Raw genomic sequence first — 16232 nt, forward strand, 5'->3', positions numbered from 1 at the left:
CATCGAGTCCTTCAACTACGCCATCAGCGAGGGGGTGTACCGCGCCCTGCAGGTGCCGGGGGGCGGGCGGGAAGCGGCCTCCGGGGATCGCGCTCCGGAGCTCGCCCTCACGCGTGGGCACCCGTCTCTCGCAGGACATCCCGCCGGTGGAGCTGGCGCTGAAAGACGGCCGCTTGGCGCTCACCGTGGTGGGGATCGCTATCTCGCCGCCCTTGGTGCCCAAGGGGACGCTGTGCCAGGAGGTGAAGGTGTTCCCGGCCGAGTGCCGGGGGCTGCGCAGCACCTACCGCGGGCGGCTCACGGTGAGCTCCTCCGCTCGCGGGTTTGTTGCCTTATCTCGGCCACGGCTTCTTCAGCCTTCCGAGTTTCGCCTGCTTGGGAAGCGTTTCTGAGAGAGCTGTGTCCTGCCTTGGGTGTTCTGCTGGACGAGCTGACAGCAAAAGCTTTTTGTTGCGTTTAGCTCTGTCTCCTCTGTTCTTATTTCCGTTTCCTCCCTCACAAGATGTCAGTTATGTTGCTTCTTCTCTCAGGTGGATGTTGAACCCAGTCAGCCTCTGTAGGAGGTCTGCAAGGAAGCCTCCTTCATCCCACAGACCATTAGGATTCAAGTCTCTTCTTTTTCCCGCAGAAATATAGGTCCAAAGGCAGCGTGGCTCTGAAACCAAAGTCATAAGTTCTTTGCATTGCTCTGAAATTCCACTGGAGAAGCATCCCTAGCAGGCGTTCTCCTTTGCTTCCCATTGTCACCACGTAGCCACATCCATGCTGCATGCATCCTGCACAAGGACTCTTGCTTGCAGTTCCAGCTTTATACAACTTGCAGCAATGAATCTGACTGCAAGCAAAATGTCCCGACATAAAAGTTGGCCAGTTGCGGATTGTGCACCATTTTCCCACTGGCTCTTGGATTTTCCTGAACCAGAGATGCATTCATTCTTTCATTCCTCCTACCTGTGTTGCTCCCTTCCCTCCTTCCCTCCCTAACTGTATTTTTTTTTAATTGTTTCTCAACCTACGTAAACATTTGACACTTGGAACAAAGCATTTTATTGTGCCTGATGTGTGGAAGTCTTTCCTGTTCTTTCCTACTCCCTGCCCCTGCAAGGTGGGAAGCAGTGTGTCATCAGCCTGTTTTCATTGCTTTTAATAGCACAATGAAGTTATCTCTGAGGTTCTCAGTTCTCCGAGGTGAGTGCTGTTGTCTGGTGAGTGGCGTGTTGCACAGAAGCCATTTTATACCATTGGGCATCATTCAGGTGAAGACAGAATTATGCAGAGGTTTCAGTGTATAGCTGTCATGGATTTAGAGGGGGACAGCAGATGTTCTAATTCCTAAACCTCCTTAATTCCTAAGATGTTGCCAGGTGTTAATCCAGCAATAATGCCAAGATTTTTTTCCTGACTGTGGCTCTTTTAAGGCTTACCATTCTACCTATGATATTGGGACTGTTTGCTATGTATTTTATACTCTGTCAACTTTGTTTATCTTGCTGTCAGCTTCTTTACTTAGAAGAAAATCATACAAGTCTAGAACTGTAGACATGTGCTGACTATTTTCCAGAATATGTTGCCCAGATATTTACTAGTTAAGCTTTTTGTTGTGATTATTACCACTTTACAGTGATGGCAGTTGGTTGGGCAGATTGGTGGTCACGTTAAATGTACAATTATTATAACAGGAATGAAAAAGGTAAGCTCAGTTTACTCACTGTTTGTGTTGTATCATTTTAGGTTGACATCAGCTGGTCACTGAATGGCATTCCACAAGGGTCTATTAAACAGCCTGTAGGGTACATTCCAATCATGGTGAAGTCCAAATTGTGTAACCTCTATAATCTTTCTCCCCAAGAGCTCATCCAGCACCATGAGGAGGAAGAGGTAATGAGGATTTTGTGGATCAGGAAAATGTGCGGTATATTAGGCCAGGACTTGAGTGTTTATATTTTAAATTTTACTTGCATTCTCTGAATGTACACTAGTTCTGGTGATTCTGTACAACATCTTGAAGAATGGCAAGTCCCAGTAAGTCTCAGTTGTCTTTGGATACAGGGGCCTGTTTTGTGCCAATACCTGTGCTTCCCACAGGTGACTCTACTGTTGCTAACTAGCATTGATGACTCTGTGGAAGCAGATTAGGAGAATAGGTATTGAAAGAGGTTCTTTTTATTATTGTTGGTTGTCTTCCACAGCTGTTTTCATCTCCCCAGTAGCATATCATCTAATACAGAAATATTATAAATGTTCTGTAAGTACAGAATGATATGTTTTGTGCTCCCAAAAGAGTGAGCAAACAGAAAATCTGCAGTGGTGTATTGCTGCTGGCCCCCAAGTGCACTACCTTACTTACAGTATTCTTTGCTACTGGAATGCTTTTTTTCCTAATGGCACACAATTTGGGAAGCTGTACATTTATTGGTATTATGCATGTACATGAATCCCCTTCCTTGTACATAGTGCTAGATTTAGACATTTAAAGTGCACTGACAAAGAGTGCAGCCTTTCCAGACGCAGTGCTGAGATTTCTTGTGTGTTTCATAGTTGAGATTTTAATCTTTGTTTTGCTGAGATTTGATCTTTGTTTCTATAATATATTACTAGCATTTTCTTATTTTACTTAAGATGATACTTTATATCTAAGCACATTAAAAGCATTCTTTCCTTTCTGGCAGGAAATGGGAGGCTACTTCATAATTAATGGCTTAGAGAAAGTAATTAGAATGCTGATTATGCCCAGGCGCAATTTCCCTCTTGCGATGACAAGACACAAGTGGAAAAACAGAGGTCCTGGTTTCACAGAGTACGGTAAGCTAAAGGGCTTCCTGCCATATCCCTCCAGAAGCTACTTGTGGACAAACAGGAATGACCAATTAGGGCTGATATTTTGTTGTTGTTGCATAATGTTTATATTTTCAAGTAAATTTTACTACAGAGGAAATCAAAGGGTTGATAACAGCATAGTGATACAAGTATGAAACAAGTGCTTGCCTTTCAGGTGGTTTCTGAGCTGCCTGTGCTGAAGGAGATGGCGTTTAGGCTGTGCAGTACATGGAGCTGCTGTTCTGTGATAGGAGTAATTGGAACCCTGCATGCTGAAGAAGTCAGTGTAAATTAGTGAGGTTGTGGCACTGAATTTGGTTTTCCATACCTCAAGATGATAAATGTAATTTACATGAAACAAATTAACTGGATTTTTGCCTTTTTCATAACTTTGCATGCATATACTGGTAAAATTTGAGTTTTAATTAAACCAGATTGAATAAAACCTAAGTTTTGCACTTGGATGTTACCAGCTGCTGGTTGGCCTGCACCATGGTGCTTCAGAACACACTAATTCCCCATGCATGAATTTTGAGGCAGTGCTAGTTTAATCAGTTCCCATTGGTTTTATTTTGATTTATCCTGCAGTGGACAGCACAGAACAGGAGCAGGAAACAGTGCTTCAAATGTACTGCCTTACTACAGGGATGGGAAAACTTGTTCCACAGTGCAACAGGGAAGAGTATTTGTGTGTTGCAGTATCTCAGGACCTACATTTAGAGACAGGACAGATGGAGTTTTCCATTTCTTAAAATCTATAGGCATCGCCTGAGCTTCTCAGCAACGACCAAAGATGTTTGTTCATTAAAACTGAACTTAGCTACATGTATTTATGGGAGTCTGATCTGACAGTGGTCAGATCTACCTGCCTCACATTCTCAGCCATGAAGTACAAAAGTTTATCTACTGAATCATCTCACACCTGCTTGGACATCTCACAGAAGTGTGGTCTGTACTTCTTGCATAGCTCATATTGGCTTTTGCTTCTTTTAATTTCTGCAGGGGTAGTACTGCACTGTGTTAAAGATGAGCACAGTGCAATAAACATGAACCTTCACTACCTGGAAAACGGCTGCGTAATGATGAATTTCATTTTTCAGAAAGAACTGTTCTTCCTTCCCTTGGGATTTGCTTTAAAGGTAAACAAATAATGCACGTTGCATGCTTTCTGTGATAAATAAATGCAGAAGTTTCACTAAGCATTTCTATTTTCTTGATTAATGAGAGGCAGCTAATTCCATAATAAGTATTTTCTGTCATACTTCTGACATTGGTTGAAAACTGTAGAGCAAACTGAGCCAGCACATGTGATGCAGTGTGCAGTTGGAGCAGAGGAAGTGCATGCAGGCTTATGCCAAGGTGTTACGGCTTCCTGCTAATGAATGTTGTGGGTTAATAGCTCATAGAGGATGTAAGGGCTTGCAACCTAACAGGAAAGATCCTAGGAGTGTTTTTAAAACTGATTGACTGTTTAAGAAACACTTGGGTCAGCCTCGGCTGTAACAGTGTTAATCATTAAAGTCAAGTTCTCATATAAAAGGAAACCAATAAACTGACTCTCTTCTTTTTTAAAGGAGAAAAATAAAATACTGTTTTTGATTGGAACTGAAAGCATTTAAGAATTGGAAGACAAAACCAGTAGTGTCAGTTTGAGCACATTGGGTGCAGTTAAATTGCTCTTTGAGTAGCAGACAGGAGTTTGATGTTAGTCAAGCCTTTCCAAATTTCTCTTTTAAAAATAGCAAAGCCTGGGTGCTTCAGCTCTGTGTTATACAGCAGAAGCATTGGAGCAAATTGTGGCCTGTGGCACCACAGCTTGTCTTCAGTCTCAGGGAATTTGTGTGTTCTTCCAGCCTGCTGTGTTCATGTTGCAGTTGTGTGACTCATTTCTCTTTTTCTTCACTCTGCTAGTTCAGTAAAATTACTTGCCAGAAATAGGTGATTACCTTGTGTTTTAATAAGCAAGGGCATTATGCTATGTTAGCTTACAGGATGTCATAAGCTAAGCAGGCTGCGTTGTCTGAAGTTTGAATTCTTCCACACGTATCACTCCATGGATTAGAATGCTCCCTGCGTCAGCCATTTAATAGAGAAGTCTACATGTCTCTTTCATGCAGCTCCCATTTTTTCATGAGTTTCTTGAAGGCTTTTTAAATGTGGTGGTGAGACACATTTTGCTTAAAGATGGGGGAGGTTTGTCAGCCAAAGTTACTTGTGAGCTGTATGGTTGCTTAAACCCTGACTTAAACAACTAGGAAACATTATAATGCCAAGAGCTAAGAACATAGGATTTAAGTATGAGCTGTAGAAAATGAATTGCTGAAGCTGAAGTGGATTGTAATGGGCTAAGCTGTCTTTTGATTTCTTTGGAGATAAGGAGTAACTTGAGACAAAAGAAGCCTGTTAAGTTAGAGGATGCAAATTTAGTTTTTTTTCCAAGGGTATCCTTAGGCTGGAACTACTTGTGATCATCACCTTGTTCATATCCCCTGTGCTACTCTTGAAGTACCTTAATCCCACAGTATTTTTCCATTTCCAGAGGACTGAAAACCTAAATCGTTGGGGTACCCAACTTCTGCTGTTTTATGGCCAGACATTGCCATGACTGTATTTCTGGTCTGATTCACATTTGTCTTTCAGGCATTAGTTAATTTCACAGACTACCAGATTTTTGAAGAGCTGGTCAAAGACAAGAAAAACGACACCTTTTACGTGAACTGTGTTACTGAGATGCTAAGAGCAGTAGCTGAAGCAGGTTGTTACACACAGCAAAACGTCCTCGAATACCTTGGAAAGAGCTTCAGAGTAAAACTCAACCTTCCTGAGTGGTACAGCAATGAACAGGCTGCAGATTTCATTTTCAAGTACGTATGTGTGTGTTTAGGAGTACATGCTTGTGTCATTGTATTGAAATTACAAGTTACTTTAAGAATACTCTGCCATATTATTTCACACTATCATTGTTATGGTTTTTGTACACAGCCAGTGTCCAATTCTTGGTGGAATTTCAGGATATTGTGATAATCTGTTCTGTTCGAGTTTAGAGAAAGGAAGGTTGCAACTACATGTGTGGACTGCTTTAGGTTCAACTTGTTGAACAGCATTAGAGTAATTTGTGGCATTTTCTCTGCTGTTCCACACAGTCATTAGCAACTATTATGAGAATTACACTTATCTCCTAAATGATAGGAATTGGATGTTTTAAAGTCTTGCTTCTTCAATGGAATAAGTTAGGAAGCAATGGAAGAGAGGGGTTTGAGACTGCCAGTGTGACAACCATTCAACTGATTTTCAGGTAGTACAGATTTTAGTTCTTTGACCAAGTTTTTTAGCACTTGAAAAGTATCATTTGGGATGCCCAAGTCCTTGAGTACCTGTAAATAAGGAGTGATCATCAGGTGTTTAGAAACACGAAGGCAGCTTTTCAGTGCCTCAGAGGGGCACTTAGAAGTGTAGGAAGAACAGCTCTTCGTACTGAGAAACATGAGCGGATAATTTCAAGAAAGTTTTACTGTAATTTTCTTTATTCTTTATTAACTGAAAAAGTACTTTGGCGCTTTTTGGTTGTGTTTTTTCCCCCCATGGTATGTTCCATACACACTGTTTGTCAAAGCTGTCTGCGCTGTGGAGATAAGAGCAATTGTGGAAAGCATTATTTGGGGTGTACCTTGTATTGCAACTTCCACCTGGCCAGAGCTTTCTTTGAATGTTTTTATGGTGAAGTTGTAGAGGCTTCAGAAGAGGGCAGTATGGAGCAGAGATACAGAGTGGCCAGATCCTGCGTGCTCGCTCACATGCTGGAAGGTTGTGCTTACATCTTGGAAAGCAGGTTATCTCTGTTGTCTTGGAAGGCAGTTTAGCAGCTTTGTAGCTTGCATTAAAATCATTCAGCACACGTTTCCACACAAGGATTTGATTGCAGTGTTCCGTGATCTGTTACTAGTCTACAGCTTGGATTTCAGGGTGGAGATGAGCACATATATGTGGTTATGCAGAGGTGTTTGGTGTCATACCTGCTGCAAAATAATGTACAAATCTCATCTCTTAAGTGGGCCTGTAAACTGTGTACTTGTAAGGACATATAGTAATATGTAAAATAAATTTTTCACAGGGCTCACCTTTGTCTGATCAAGATTTTGATATTATTTAGCAGTAATGTGAAGAACAGCTGGCGTGATGGGGTGGTGTTAATTGTCCTTCTTTCTCTCCCTCCAGCAAGTGTATCTGCATACACTTGACAGACAGAACTGAAAAATTCTACTTGCTTTGTATGATGACCCGGAAGCTGTATGCTTTTGCCAAAGGGGAGTGCATGGAGGATAATCCAGACAGTCTGATGAATCAAGAAGTGCTTACCGCAGGACAGCTTTTCCTTATGTTCCTAAAGGTAAGGTCATAAGGCCATTGTATGGAGTGGTCATCCAGACAGGGACCTACAGTGGCCAAGGAGATGAGAGAAATGCAAAGCCAAACTGAAGAGCAGGAAGCCTAGGTATATCACAAAGACTTGAGGGTATGCTGGATCTAGTGCAGTGCAGCACAGCACTAAATACGCTAAAGAGCAGCCTGTGTAATATCTGGAGTGAAGAGCTTCAGGGCCTTCGAGAGCAAATGAAAGTTCAGGGTTGGAGTCTGGGGAAGGAGAAATACCAGCCCAGGAGAGTTTTGAAACAGCGTATTGCTGTTGTGTCAGTTGATACAGTAATAATAAAGATCTGCCTCTTTGTGGTGCTCCTGCTGTGTCACACAGCAAATGTGCAAGTAGATAACTGCCCCATCCTCTTTCTCTGAAAATCAGTGATTTATATTGTTGTTTGTACCTGTCTTTGAATTCTTTTACAGATCAAGAAGTCAGTGGTGTACTTCCAATTTATGCAGTTATTTTATTACTGGTGATGTAAAAGTGCAGCTTCCTAAACTATTCCAGTTCATTGTGAATTCAAGTTATTTCTGGCATTTCCTCATTGTAGAATGCCAGAAGGAAAATATTGCTCAGAAGTGAGATTTGTCAGCTCCAAGTAATAATAGTTCCCTGAGTTACTAGATAACTCTTAGTCTTTCTTTGCCATTTTAGCCAAAATCTTCTTTAGCACTGTTTTGTTGAAACAATTCTAAAATTTCTCTACTACTTGATTGGTTTCAATGGCTGTAGAAAGAGAATAAAAAGTGAATTATGTGAAGCATTGTAGTGCTTTCTGAAACTGGCACTAGGAACCAGAAAAGCTTGCTGTCCTGCCTGGTCCCATCAGATAAACAGAGGAATGAGCAGTCTGGTCTGTAAATGCAAAGATTCTACATAGACTAGGTTTCTGTTGTATAGATAATGATGAGACAGTCATTAGAGTGTCTGTGTTCCTGCTTTAAATTGAGTGTCACATTCTTAAACCGCAGGAGAGGCTTGAGAACTGGTTGCAATCTGTTAAATTCATTTTGGAGAAGAGAACAGAAAAGGCCGATATCAACATCAATACAGACAGCTTGATGAAGGCGTTCAGCCTGACCACAGATGTTACCAAGTCATTTGAGTATCTTCTTGCAACTGGTAACCTGCGATCTAAGACCGGTAAGTCGTAAGGTTTAAGAAGCCCTTTTTTTACCTGCTAAAGTGTGAGAAACAACTTAAAACCAAACTTTTAATTAAAAGCAACTTGAATGCAGACATTGTCCACTGTAACTGAATTAACAAAGACAGTGGTATGGGAAAAGGCTGGTTGAGAGAAAGAGGAAATGCGTCCTCAAGCAGTGAATTTATAGTCTCAGGACCTCCTACAGTTCACTGAGTTGCTTAAGTACTTAGGTCTTGTTAGTGGAAAATAGGAAACAGCCGTCTGAGTGACATCCTGATGTAAATCTCCATCTTGTTCCTCAGGCCTGGGCATGCTGCAGGACAGCGGTCTGTGTGTGGTGGGGGACAAGCTGAATTTTGTTCGCTACCTTTCGCATTTCCGCTGCATACACAGAGGGTCGGCGTTTGCCCAGATGAGAACTACCACAGTACGCAAACTGCTGCCGGAGTCCTGGGGGTTCCTGTGCCCAGTGGACACCCCCGATGGAGAGCCCTGCGGTCTGATGAACCACATGACAGCTGTGTGTGAAATAGTGACAGAGATGGTTCCTGTGACAGACCTTCCACCTCTGTTATGTGCTCTAGGTACAGTTTACTGGCTAAATTATCTAATGAAGCAATCTTCCTTTTCACTTTCTGCCCTACGAACCCATATCTAGAAAATGTTCTCCAGATACCATTACTGTAAATCGAGGTAAACCTGTTCTTACTCTGCTTCTGCTTAATTTAGGATTTGCTTATTCAGGCATGTCAACCTTCTGGAGAGCGTGAAGTTCAAAATAAATGTCTCTTAGCTGTAGAGCTGAAGATGTTCACCCGCACAGGGCAGGCTCAGAGAAATTGGACAAACCATTGACTTCATCGTGTTGCTGATAACTTGAATTAAATTGCAGCTCCTCTAGTGATTAGCACAGTGATGGGAATCTTGTTTCATTCAGAAGTGTGCTGGGACTGGATGGGAAATGGCATTCTCAGTTGTGCACGTTTTATGTTTTCCATCAAGGCTCATCTACCGCTTTGCCCTGTCCAGATGTTCTGAATTTTTCTCATGGCTCATAAAGCTGTTTTATGTGGATTGAGGCTTCCTGCAGAAATAACGTACATTTATGTGCTTTTTTGGCTGTTCCCTCTCCTGCCTCAATCTCTGACAGGTGTTGTCCCCATTGATGCGACCCCAAGCAAGCCGTACGCTGAGTGCTACCGCGTGGTGCTGGACGGTGCAGTGGTGGGCTGGGTCGAGTGGGACCTGGCTCCTCAGGTTGCAGAAGCCCTCCGGCGATTCAAGGTTGTCTTCTTTAAAATGTGATTTGCCTAAACGTGCTCCATATGCAGTGGCCAGAAATAAACCAAAAGACTCCAGAGTTCTAAAGAAGCCTAACTTCTATCTGTCTTTTAAGTCTGACATAATCATTTATCTTTGCCTGCATGTTAGTGTTAGGCTTTTTGGTTTTTCTTGTATTTTTTCTAAGTTTGCTCTTGGTTTATGATGTTGCCATTGTTATGAGAACTTTTTTTTTTTTTAGCATGGTAGAAGTATTCTTGGTGGAGATATTGCTAGAAATACCTTCTAAATTTGCTCTTCGCCATTTTATGTTAATAGCTACATCCGTGGATCAGTGGTTGGTATTTCCATTGTGGGTGTTAACCTAGCCTGTAGGGTGCAGCTTAACTAAAATAATATTGTTTTGTATTCCTAAATTAATATTCCTTTACACAAACAGATAACACAAGAGAAGAGATTTCCTGCACGGGCAGAAGTGGTCCTTATCCCAATGACAGGAAAACCCAGTCTGTATCCTGGGTTGTTCATCTTCACTACCCCTTGTCGAATGGTGCGGCCTGTCAAAAACCTGCTGTATGGAAGGAAGGAATGGATTGGTACTCTGGAACAGGTAGGTTTTGCATATTTCAGTTATTATTAAATGCTGACTATTACAGCACTATCCTGCATCAGAAGCAGTATTTTGTGAAGTGTTTGTCAAAGGAGCTGAGAATAGGACATAGGTAACTTGTGCTGAAGAGCTGGAATAGGTGGCAGAAGGGTTTTCTCATTTCTAGCTAATGAGTTCTTCGTACTTTTCTTAGAGGTAGACTGGAGAAGTCTTTTTCAAGTTCTGAAGTCTGCTTTCAGTATGAACGTAGTGAAAGTTTCCTTAGATAAATGCTCACTGTCTCATCACTTCTTATGTCACGTTCTGCAAATTGCCAGTGAGCAGCCAAGTAGTGGCTTGCCTGGGAACTTGATAAGTTGGAACAATTAAGATGAGAGAGAGGAAGTGCGATGCGTATCGCAGTTTCGTACTTTCAGACTTGCTTTCCTTGCAATTGTCTGTGATTGTGGTAAAGTAGTTCAGTAGTTGTCTGGTGTTTTTCTTGCCTGTGCTAAGGTACAGTCAGCAACCACAGCTGAAACTGAAATTGAAAAGTCACTAGGCTTTGTCGCTAGCAGCTTTGTCTTGCTTTCTGTCCAACCTGTCCAATGTGATTCTTGCAGGTCTTCATGAACGTGGCCACCATGGAGTCAGACGTTGTGCCTGGAGTCACCACCCACCAGGAGCTCTTTCCTCACAGCATTCTGAGCGTGGTGGCCAACCTCATCCCCTTCTCTGACCACAACCAAAGTCCTCGAAACATGTACCAGTGCCAGATGGGTAAGTTCTGTAGTACCTACAGCTGCAAGTCTCCAAACAAGGAAGAGGGGGGGGGGAAATCTCTGGCATGTGTATCCCCGTGTTTCCACATAGCAACTCTTCCCAGCAGTTCTTACAGCTCTGAAGTTGATTGCCATGAAATAAGTGACTGTTAAAGAAATCAAGCTTATCATCCAGGCAGCCTTCCAGTGGGCAGTTCTAAATTGTAGTGCTCACAGTGCCTTAAATTCTTTGCCAAGTTGTTTGAGGTTTTTTTTTGTAGGCTTTTTCTTTTTAAATTTGAGGTTGTTGATCATACAGATTAGTGTGGGGGCACTGCACCAGCTGCTTGGGAGTGTCAGTATTAACAACTGTGCTGGCAGGAGTCCTCTCATCCCCCAGCTGGCAGAGGTTGACCTGCTTCTCACAAGCAGCAAGGGTAAATGCTCTGAAGTGGTGGGGGTTTCTTTGCACCTGTTTTCACTGACTGCACTGTCACTGTGACTGCAGCTTTTGAGAGAGCAGTTACTGGACATTTGTTGCAGGATATTAAAATGGTACCATGGCAGCAATTCTTTTTTGTTTTTTCTGCCAGTGATTTGACTAACTTGGTTGTCTGCAGGCAATTGGGATATGGTACATAGATGGCGTTTCAATTAGTTGACAAGCAAGTGATTTGCAAGAAACTTATTTAAAGCAAAAAAAAGCCAGGCTAAGAGGTAGAAACTATGAGAGTGCTGCTCCACAGCATATTGCATTTCTAACAAGGTTACTAGAAAGGTGCCCTTAATATGCTACTGCTTTTTCATACTTATCTGAAAGTACTGATGTGACTGTGTTCAAAAGCTTTTTTTACTGCCAGTGTGTTTGTACTGTCAATAGGAAAAAAAAAAACAACACTTTATTGGAGGCTTGAAATTGCAGGAAGGACACAATTAGAAAAATCCTTTACGTAGTGATGTGAAGGGAATTTAATTATTGTGTGTGGTTCATAGAAACTTTTTTAGCTGGACTTAGGGCAGTTATTAAATAATAATTCTGGAGGACAGAACACTATTTAACTTTGAACTGATCCTGTGTAAATGCAACTTTCTTTCTTTATAGGAAAGCAAACCATGGGGTTTCCAGTGTATAACTACAAGGACCGCTCAGATAACAAGTTGTACCTCCTCCATACCCCTCAGAGCCCTCTGGTGAGGCCCAGAATGTATGACTATTATGGTATGGACAGCTACCCAGTCGGTACCAATTCAGTTGTGGCTGTCATCTCCTATAGTGGCTATGACATGGAAGATGCAATGGTAAGTGTAAGGAATTACACTGTCCTGCAAAGGAATTTAGCATGGACAATTGTAAAGAAGAGTGGTATGCAGTTGAGAAGAGCCCTTTTTCTGCTTTTGCTAGTCAGTTCCATTAGAATTGATACAGGAGCTCAGCTGTTAAGCACCTTCTGCAGTAATGTTCAGGGTAGTCAAAGTAGAGCAGAGCTCCCTTGTGCAAGGCTATGGGCTTCCAGCACTGATTTAAAAAAAAGAAAAAAAAGAGGGATTGGAGGAGACCTGAGTTGGAGTGATGATTGGCTGGGAGGTGTTTGGGTTTTTTTTAATGTAGGAAGGTGTTGTTAAAAGGTGTGCATCAGATCAGAATGGAAATGCTTTTACAAGTTTTTAACAGCCTTTTTTTCTTTCTCTTAGATTGTGAACAAATCTTCTTGGGAGAGAGGGTTTGCTTACGGAAGTGTTATCAAGATGGAGAGCATTGACCTTTCCCTTAAAGCTAGCAGGGGAGGTGATAATTTAGTATTTGGTATCAGGCCTGGGGACCCAAACATTAAGGAGAAGTTGGATGCTGATGGACTGCCTTTTGTTGGCTCCATCCTGCAGCCCGGGGACCCATTCTACAGCTATATGAACCTCAACACAGGGGAGACCTTCACTGTGTACTACCAGTAAGTTCAGCTTGTTCCTCCTGTGTCCAAACATATGGAGTAGTGGACCCTGTTCCTCCTGTGTCCAAACATATGGAGTAGTGGACCCTGATCAGCTGCTCTTTTAGGTGTTGCCTTTTCTCCTCGCATAGCACTTAAGGTATCTGTGTGTTTATGGAGCATAAATTGATGCATGTTTTGTGGCTTGGAGTCACTGTATGCTGAAGAGCTGCAGCATCTAGGATATAAGGCTAGGAATGGTAAAAAGAGAGAACTTGCAGAAATGTTTTGCTGTCCCCCAATATTGTTACTTTGTCCATCTCTGTCATTTTCTGCAGTATTGTGTTAACTGAATTGGGTTCTTGGTCCCCAGAGACTTGCCAGTCTCTTGCCAGAAACTTGTCAATACAACATCATGCCCTACCCGCACCATTTATAGAGTGAGGATCATACTATTTAGTTATTCATTAGCTTATTGGATAAGCTAATTGGATAACAGAATAACCAGTCTTACTGGGAAAGCTATCTGTTAATACTATACAATGAGTGCATTGAAACTGCACTGGAGAGATTGCTGGTTGTAGAGCAGAGCAGAGATTCAGTACGTGGCAGTGAGGATTGCCAGAACTTGATGCTGTCAGCTCAGCTTTATGCTCCTTCCGCTTGTGAATCCTGTTTTGGCTCCCTACTCTGTATTCCTGTTTGACAGCTCTTTTATGCTAGCCTCACCTTAGTTCAGGTTCCTTACCCAGAGAGCCATTTTGCCTGTGTACTCTGCAGCAATTGTTCATTACAGTTCTAAATGAGGTAACTATTTAGGTTCCTATGGGGAGGTTTCCTGCTCTCAGTGTTGGCTCATGCCCCAAGTTTCCCCAGAGATCCTGCAACCTGAAGGGACAGTTCTCCCTACTGTCTTAACTGTGCTGCTTGGATCTTAAACTTGGGTTGGAAGGGGTGGAGAGCAGAGGCTTTGACTCAGAACTTTCATGAAGCTGGGAAGAGGCTTATGAAGCAATTTTTGAGTGGTTTTGTTGTTGTTTTAGGATGGCCTATACTGTGGTTGCATTTTGGCACAGTAGAAGAATAGCTGTAAAACAGAAGCTAATAAGTGCAGGCCTTCTGCAAGTTGTGAAGGGACTTCAGAGGACAAAGAAAAAACTACCCCTGTTGTAATGTGGTCGAAATGTATTCATTCCTTGAGAGTTTGGGCTGCAAGCTCTGTGACAGGAGTTAAGTGTGCAACAGACATCTAGCATATGAAACATCTGCTGAGGGTTCACTTGAAACAGCAGCGTAACCCTGAACACCTGTTGGCAAAGGCCCACTCAGCTGCCCTTGTGCTTTTGCTATCTGCTCCTGAGCTTTCCTCTCAACTTTGCCCTGAACTGTTCATCTATGCTAGCATCCCCCCAGTTAAGGCAGTGTTAATGTATTGTGTAGGAAAGTGCTGCCTTGAAAGAAAACAATTGGCATGTCTGATAGTACTGATGAACCAGGTTTAAATAATTTTGACTTTATTATATGGACGACACATTACCTCATCATAGGGAAGTTGCAGTTGTGCTGCTAGCATTAGAAACAGCAAACAAATGGCATACCTTTGTTTGCTACCTTTGTTTGGCTGCTGTGCTCTAATTCTTATGCAGTCTGATTTCCCTGAACGATATTCTTCAAAAAATGTGGAGCTCTTTATTGGACTTAAAAGTGGGTTGGTTTCTTTGCTTCATTTCAAAGTCATGAGCATATCTGATACCTTTGCTGTGAATGTTTTTCTGCCTACACAGGAATAAAGAAGTTGGCATTGTAGACAACATCAAGCTGTGCAGTAATGACCGTGGCACTGGGAAATTCAAGAAGGCTTGCATCACCGTGAGAGTTCCTCGAAACCCAACTGTTGGAGACAAATTTGCCAGCCGCCATGGGCAGAAGGGCATCCTGAGCCAGCTCTGGCCTGTTGAAGACATGCCGTTCACGGAGAATGGGATGGTTCCAGACATCCTCTTCAACCCCCATGGGTTCCCCTCCCGTATGACCATCGGGATGTTAATTGAGAGCATGGCGGGGAAGTCAGCAGCACTGCACGGCGCCTACTACGATGCCACTCCCTTCACCTTCACAGAGAAAAACTCTGCCTTGAAGTACTTTGGTGAGACTCTGGTGAGCGCGGGCTATAACTTCTTTGGGACCGAAAAGATGTACAGTGGAATCAGTGGCGTGGAGCTGGAGGCAGACATCTTTGTGGGAGTCGTGTACTACCAGCGCCTGCGCCACATGGTCTCCGACAAGTTCCAGGTGAGGACAACAGGACCCCGGGATTCTGTCACTAACCAGCCTGTCAAGGGGAGGAATGTGGAAGGGGGGATTCGCTTTGGCGAGATGGAGCGTGATGCGTTGTTGGCTCATGGCACCTCCTTCCTGCTGCACGACCGCCTGTTCAGCTGCTCTGATGGCTCTGAAGCCTATGTTTGCACAAGCTGCGGCAGCATGTTATCTCCTCTGCTCCAGCGCCCACCGCCTTCCTCCGTGGCAAGCAACAGGAGGTATTCCTGCATGCTCTGTGGCAGGATGGACACCATCCAGGTCATCCCAGTGCCCCACGTCTTCCGGTACTTCTTGGCAGAGCTGGCAGCCATGAACATCAAGCTAAGGCTCACGCTGGAGCAGTAATCCTGCAGTGAGAGGAAGGAAGCACGCCTTAGTTCTGCCTTTGCCCTCTATGGGTTTCAAGGGTTAAGTTCTCAGGTTTGTCAGTTACAAGGTTAACTTCATGTTTGTGTTGTGATGGGGTGAAGCCGCATCGTGCAGAAATGCGGTCCCAGTGGTGTTTGTTTGCACGTTGTAAAAGATTGCTATTGCAACGTGTGTGGAAATCAAGCAGATCACTGTTCCTATAGGCCACCGGCTTGAAAGCGGTGAGAGTTTTTTGTTCACTGAAAGCTGGCAGCAGCTGCAAAGATGAATAGGTCACAAACAGCATGAAGTGAATGCTGGGAGTGACAGTGCATTGCACTTTTTTGTCATTATTTTATTTTTTATTTCAATATTTTGATCCAAACAAGAAAGCAGATGGCTTTTCCAGCCCAGCTCTTACCTTGGCTCCAGCGCTTCTCAGGTCGTAGAGATGCACAGCCACAAGCAGGTTCACAGCCCTAGGGCAGTAGTACAGCCCTGGGGCAGACTATGTCCCTATGCCCCAGCCGTGGCTGTGGCCCCTCCTTCTGTATGAGCCTCGTCTGGTTGGCACCGAGGAGATTTTTATACTTCTTGTTAAGAGTTCTTTATATGTTTCTTT

The 16232-nt window shown here is 43.1% G+C and overlaps 1 protein-coding gene and 1 long non-coding RNA gene across 2 annotated transcripts; one reads left to right on the forward strand and one right to left on the reverse strand.

The window, feature by feature from the left end:
* Positions 1–6: 6 nt before the first annotated feature.
* On the forward strand, positions 7–15607 carry POLR1B (RNA polymerase I subunit B). Its single transcript, XM_010706561.2, has 15 exons — positions 7–52; positions 135–302; positions 1732–1878; positions 2670–2802; positions 3820–3956; positions 5458–5681; positions 7033–7204; positions 8209–8380; positions 8687–8968; positions 9535–9668; positions 10105–10275; positions 10878–11034; positions 12118–12314; positions 12708–12961; positions 14725–15607. Exons 3-15 carry the CDS (start codon positions 1804–1806, stop codon positions 15605–15607), a joined length of 2991 nt encoding a protein of 996 aa, XP_010704863.1. The 5' UTR covers positions 7–52; positions 135–302; positions 1732–1803.
* LOC116216282 lies at positions 14438–16226 on the reverse strand. The gene is made up of 2 exons (XR_004158749.1): positions 16032–16226; positions 14438–15609 (listed from the first exon to the last, which is right to left on the reverse strand). It is a non-coding gene; the product is annotated as an uncharacterized LOC116216282 (long non-coding RNA).
* Positions 16227–16232: the final 6 nt, after the last annotated feature.

The sequence above is a fragment of the Meleagris gallopavo genome, chromosome 2 (genome assembly GCF_000146605.3).
Source record: "Meleagris gallopavo isolate NT-WF06-2002-E0010 breed Aviagen turkey brand Nicholas breeding stock chromosome 2, Turkey_5.1, whole genome shotgun sequence".
In the NCBI taxonomy this organism is placed as follows: Eukaryota; Metazoa; Chordata; class Aves; order Galliformes; family Phasianidae; genus Meleagris; species Meleagris gallopavo.

Excerpts from the sequence above, each read along its gene's own strand:
- POLR1B (XM_010706561.2), top strand. The coding sequence starts at position 1,804 with ATGGTGAAGTCCAAATTGTGTAACCTCTATAATCTTTCTCCCCAAGAG. Across the intron at positions 2,803-3,819 it reads TCCTGGTTTCACAGAGTACG|GGGTAGTACTGCACTGTGTT; the intron begins GTAAGCTAAAGG and ends TAATTTCTGCAG. Across the intron at positions 3,957-5,457 it reads CCTTGGGATTTGCTTTAAAG|GCATTAGTTAATTTCACAGA; the intron begins GTAAACAAATAA and ends TTTGTCTTTCAG.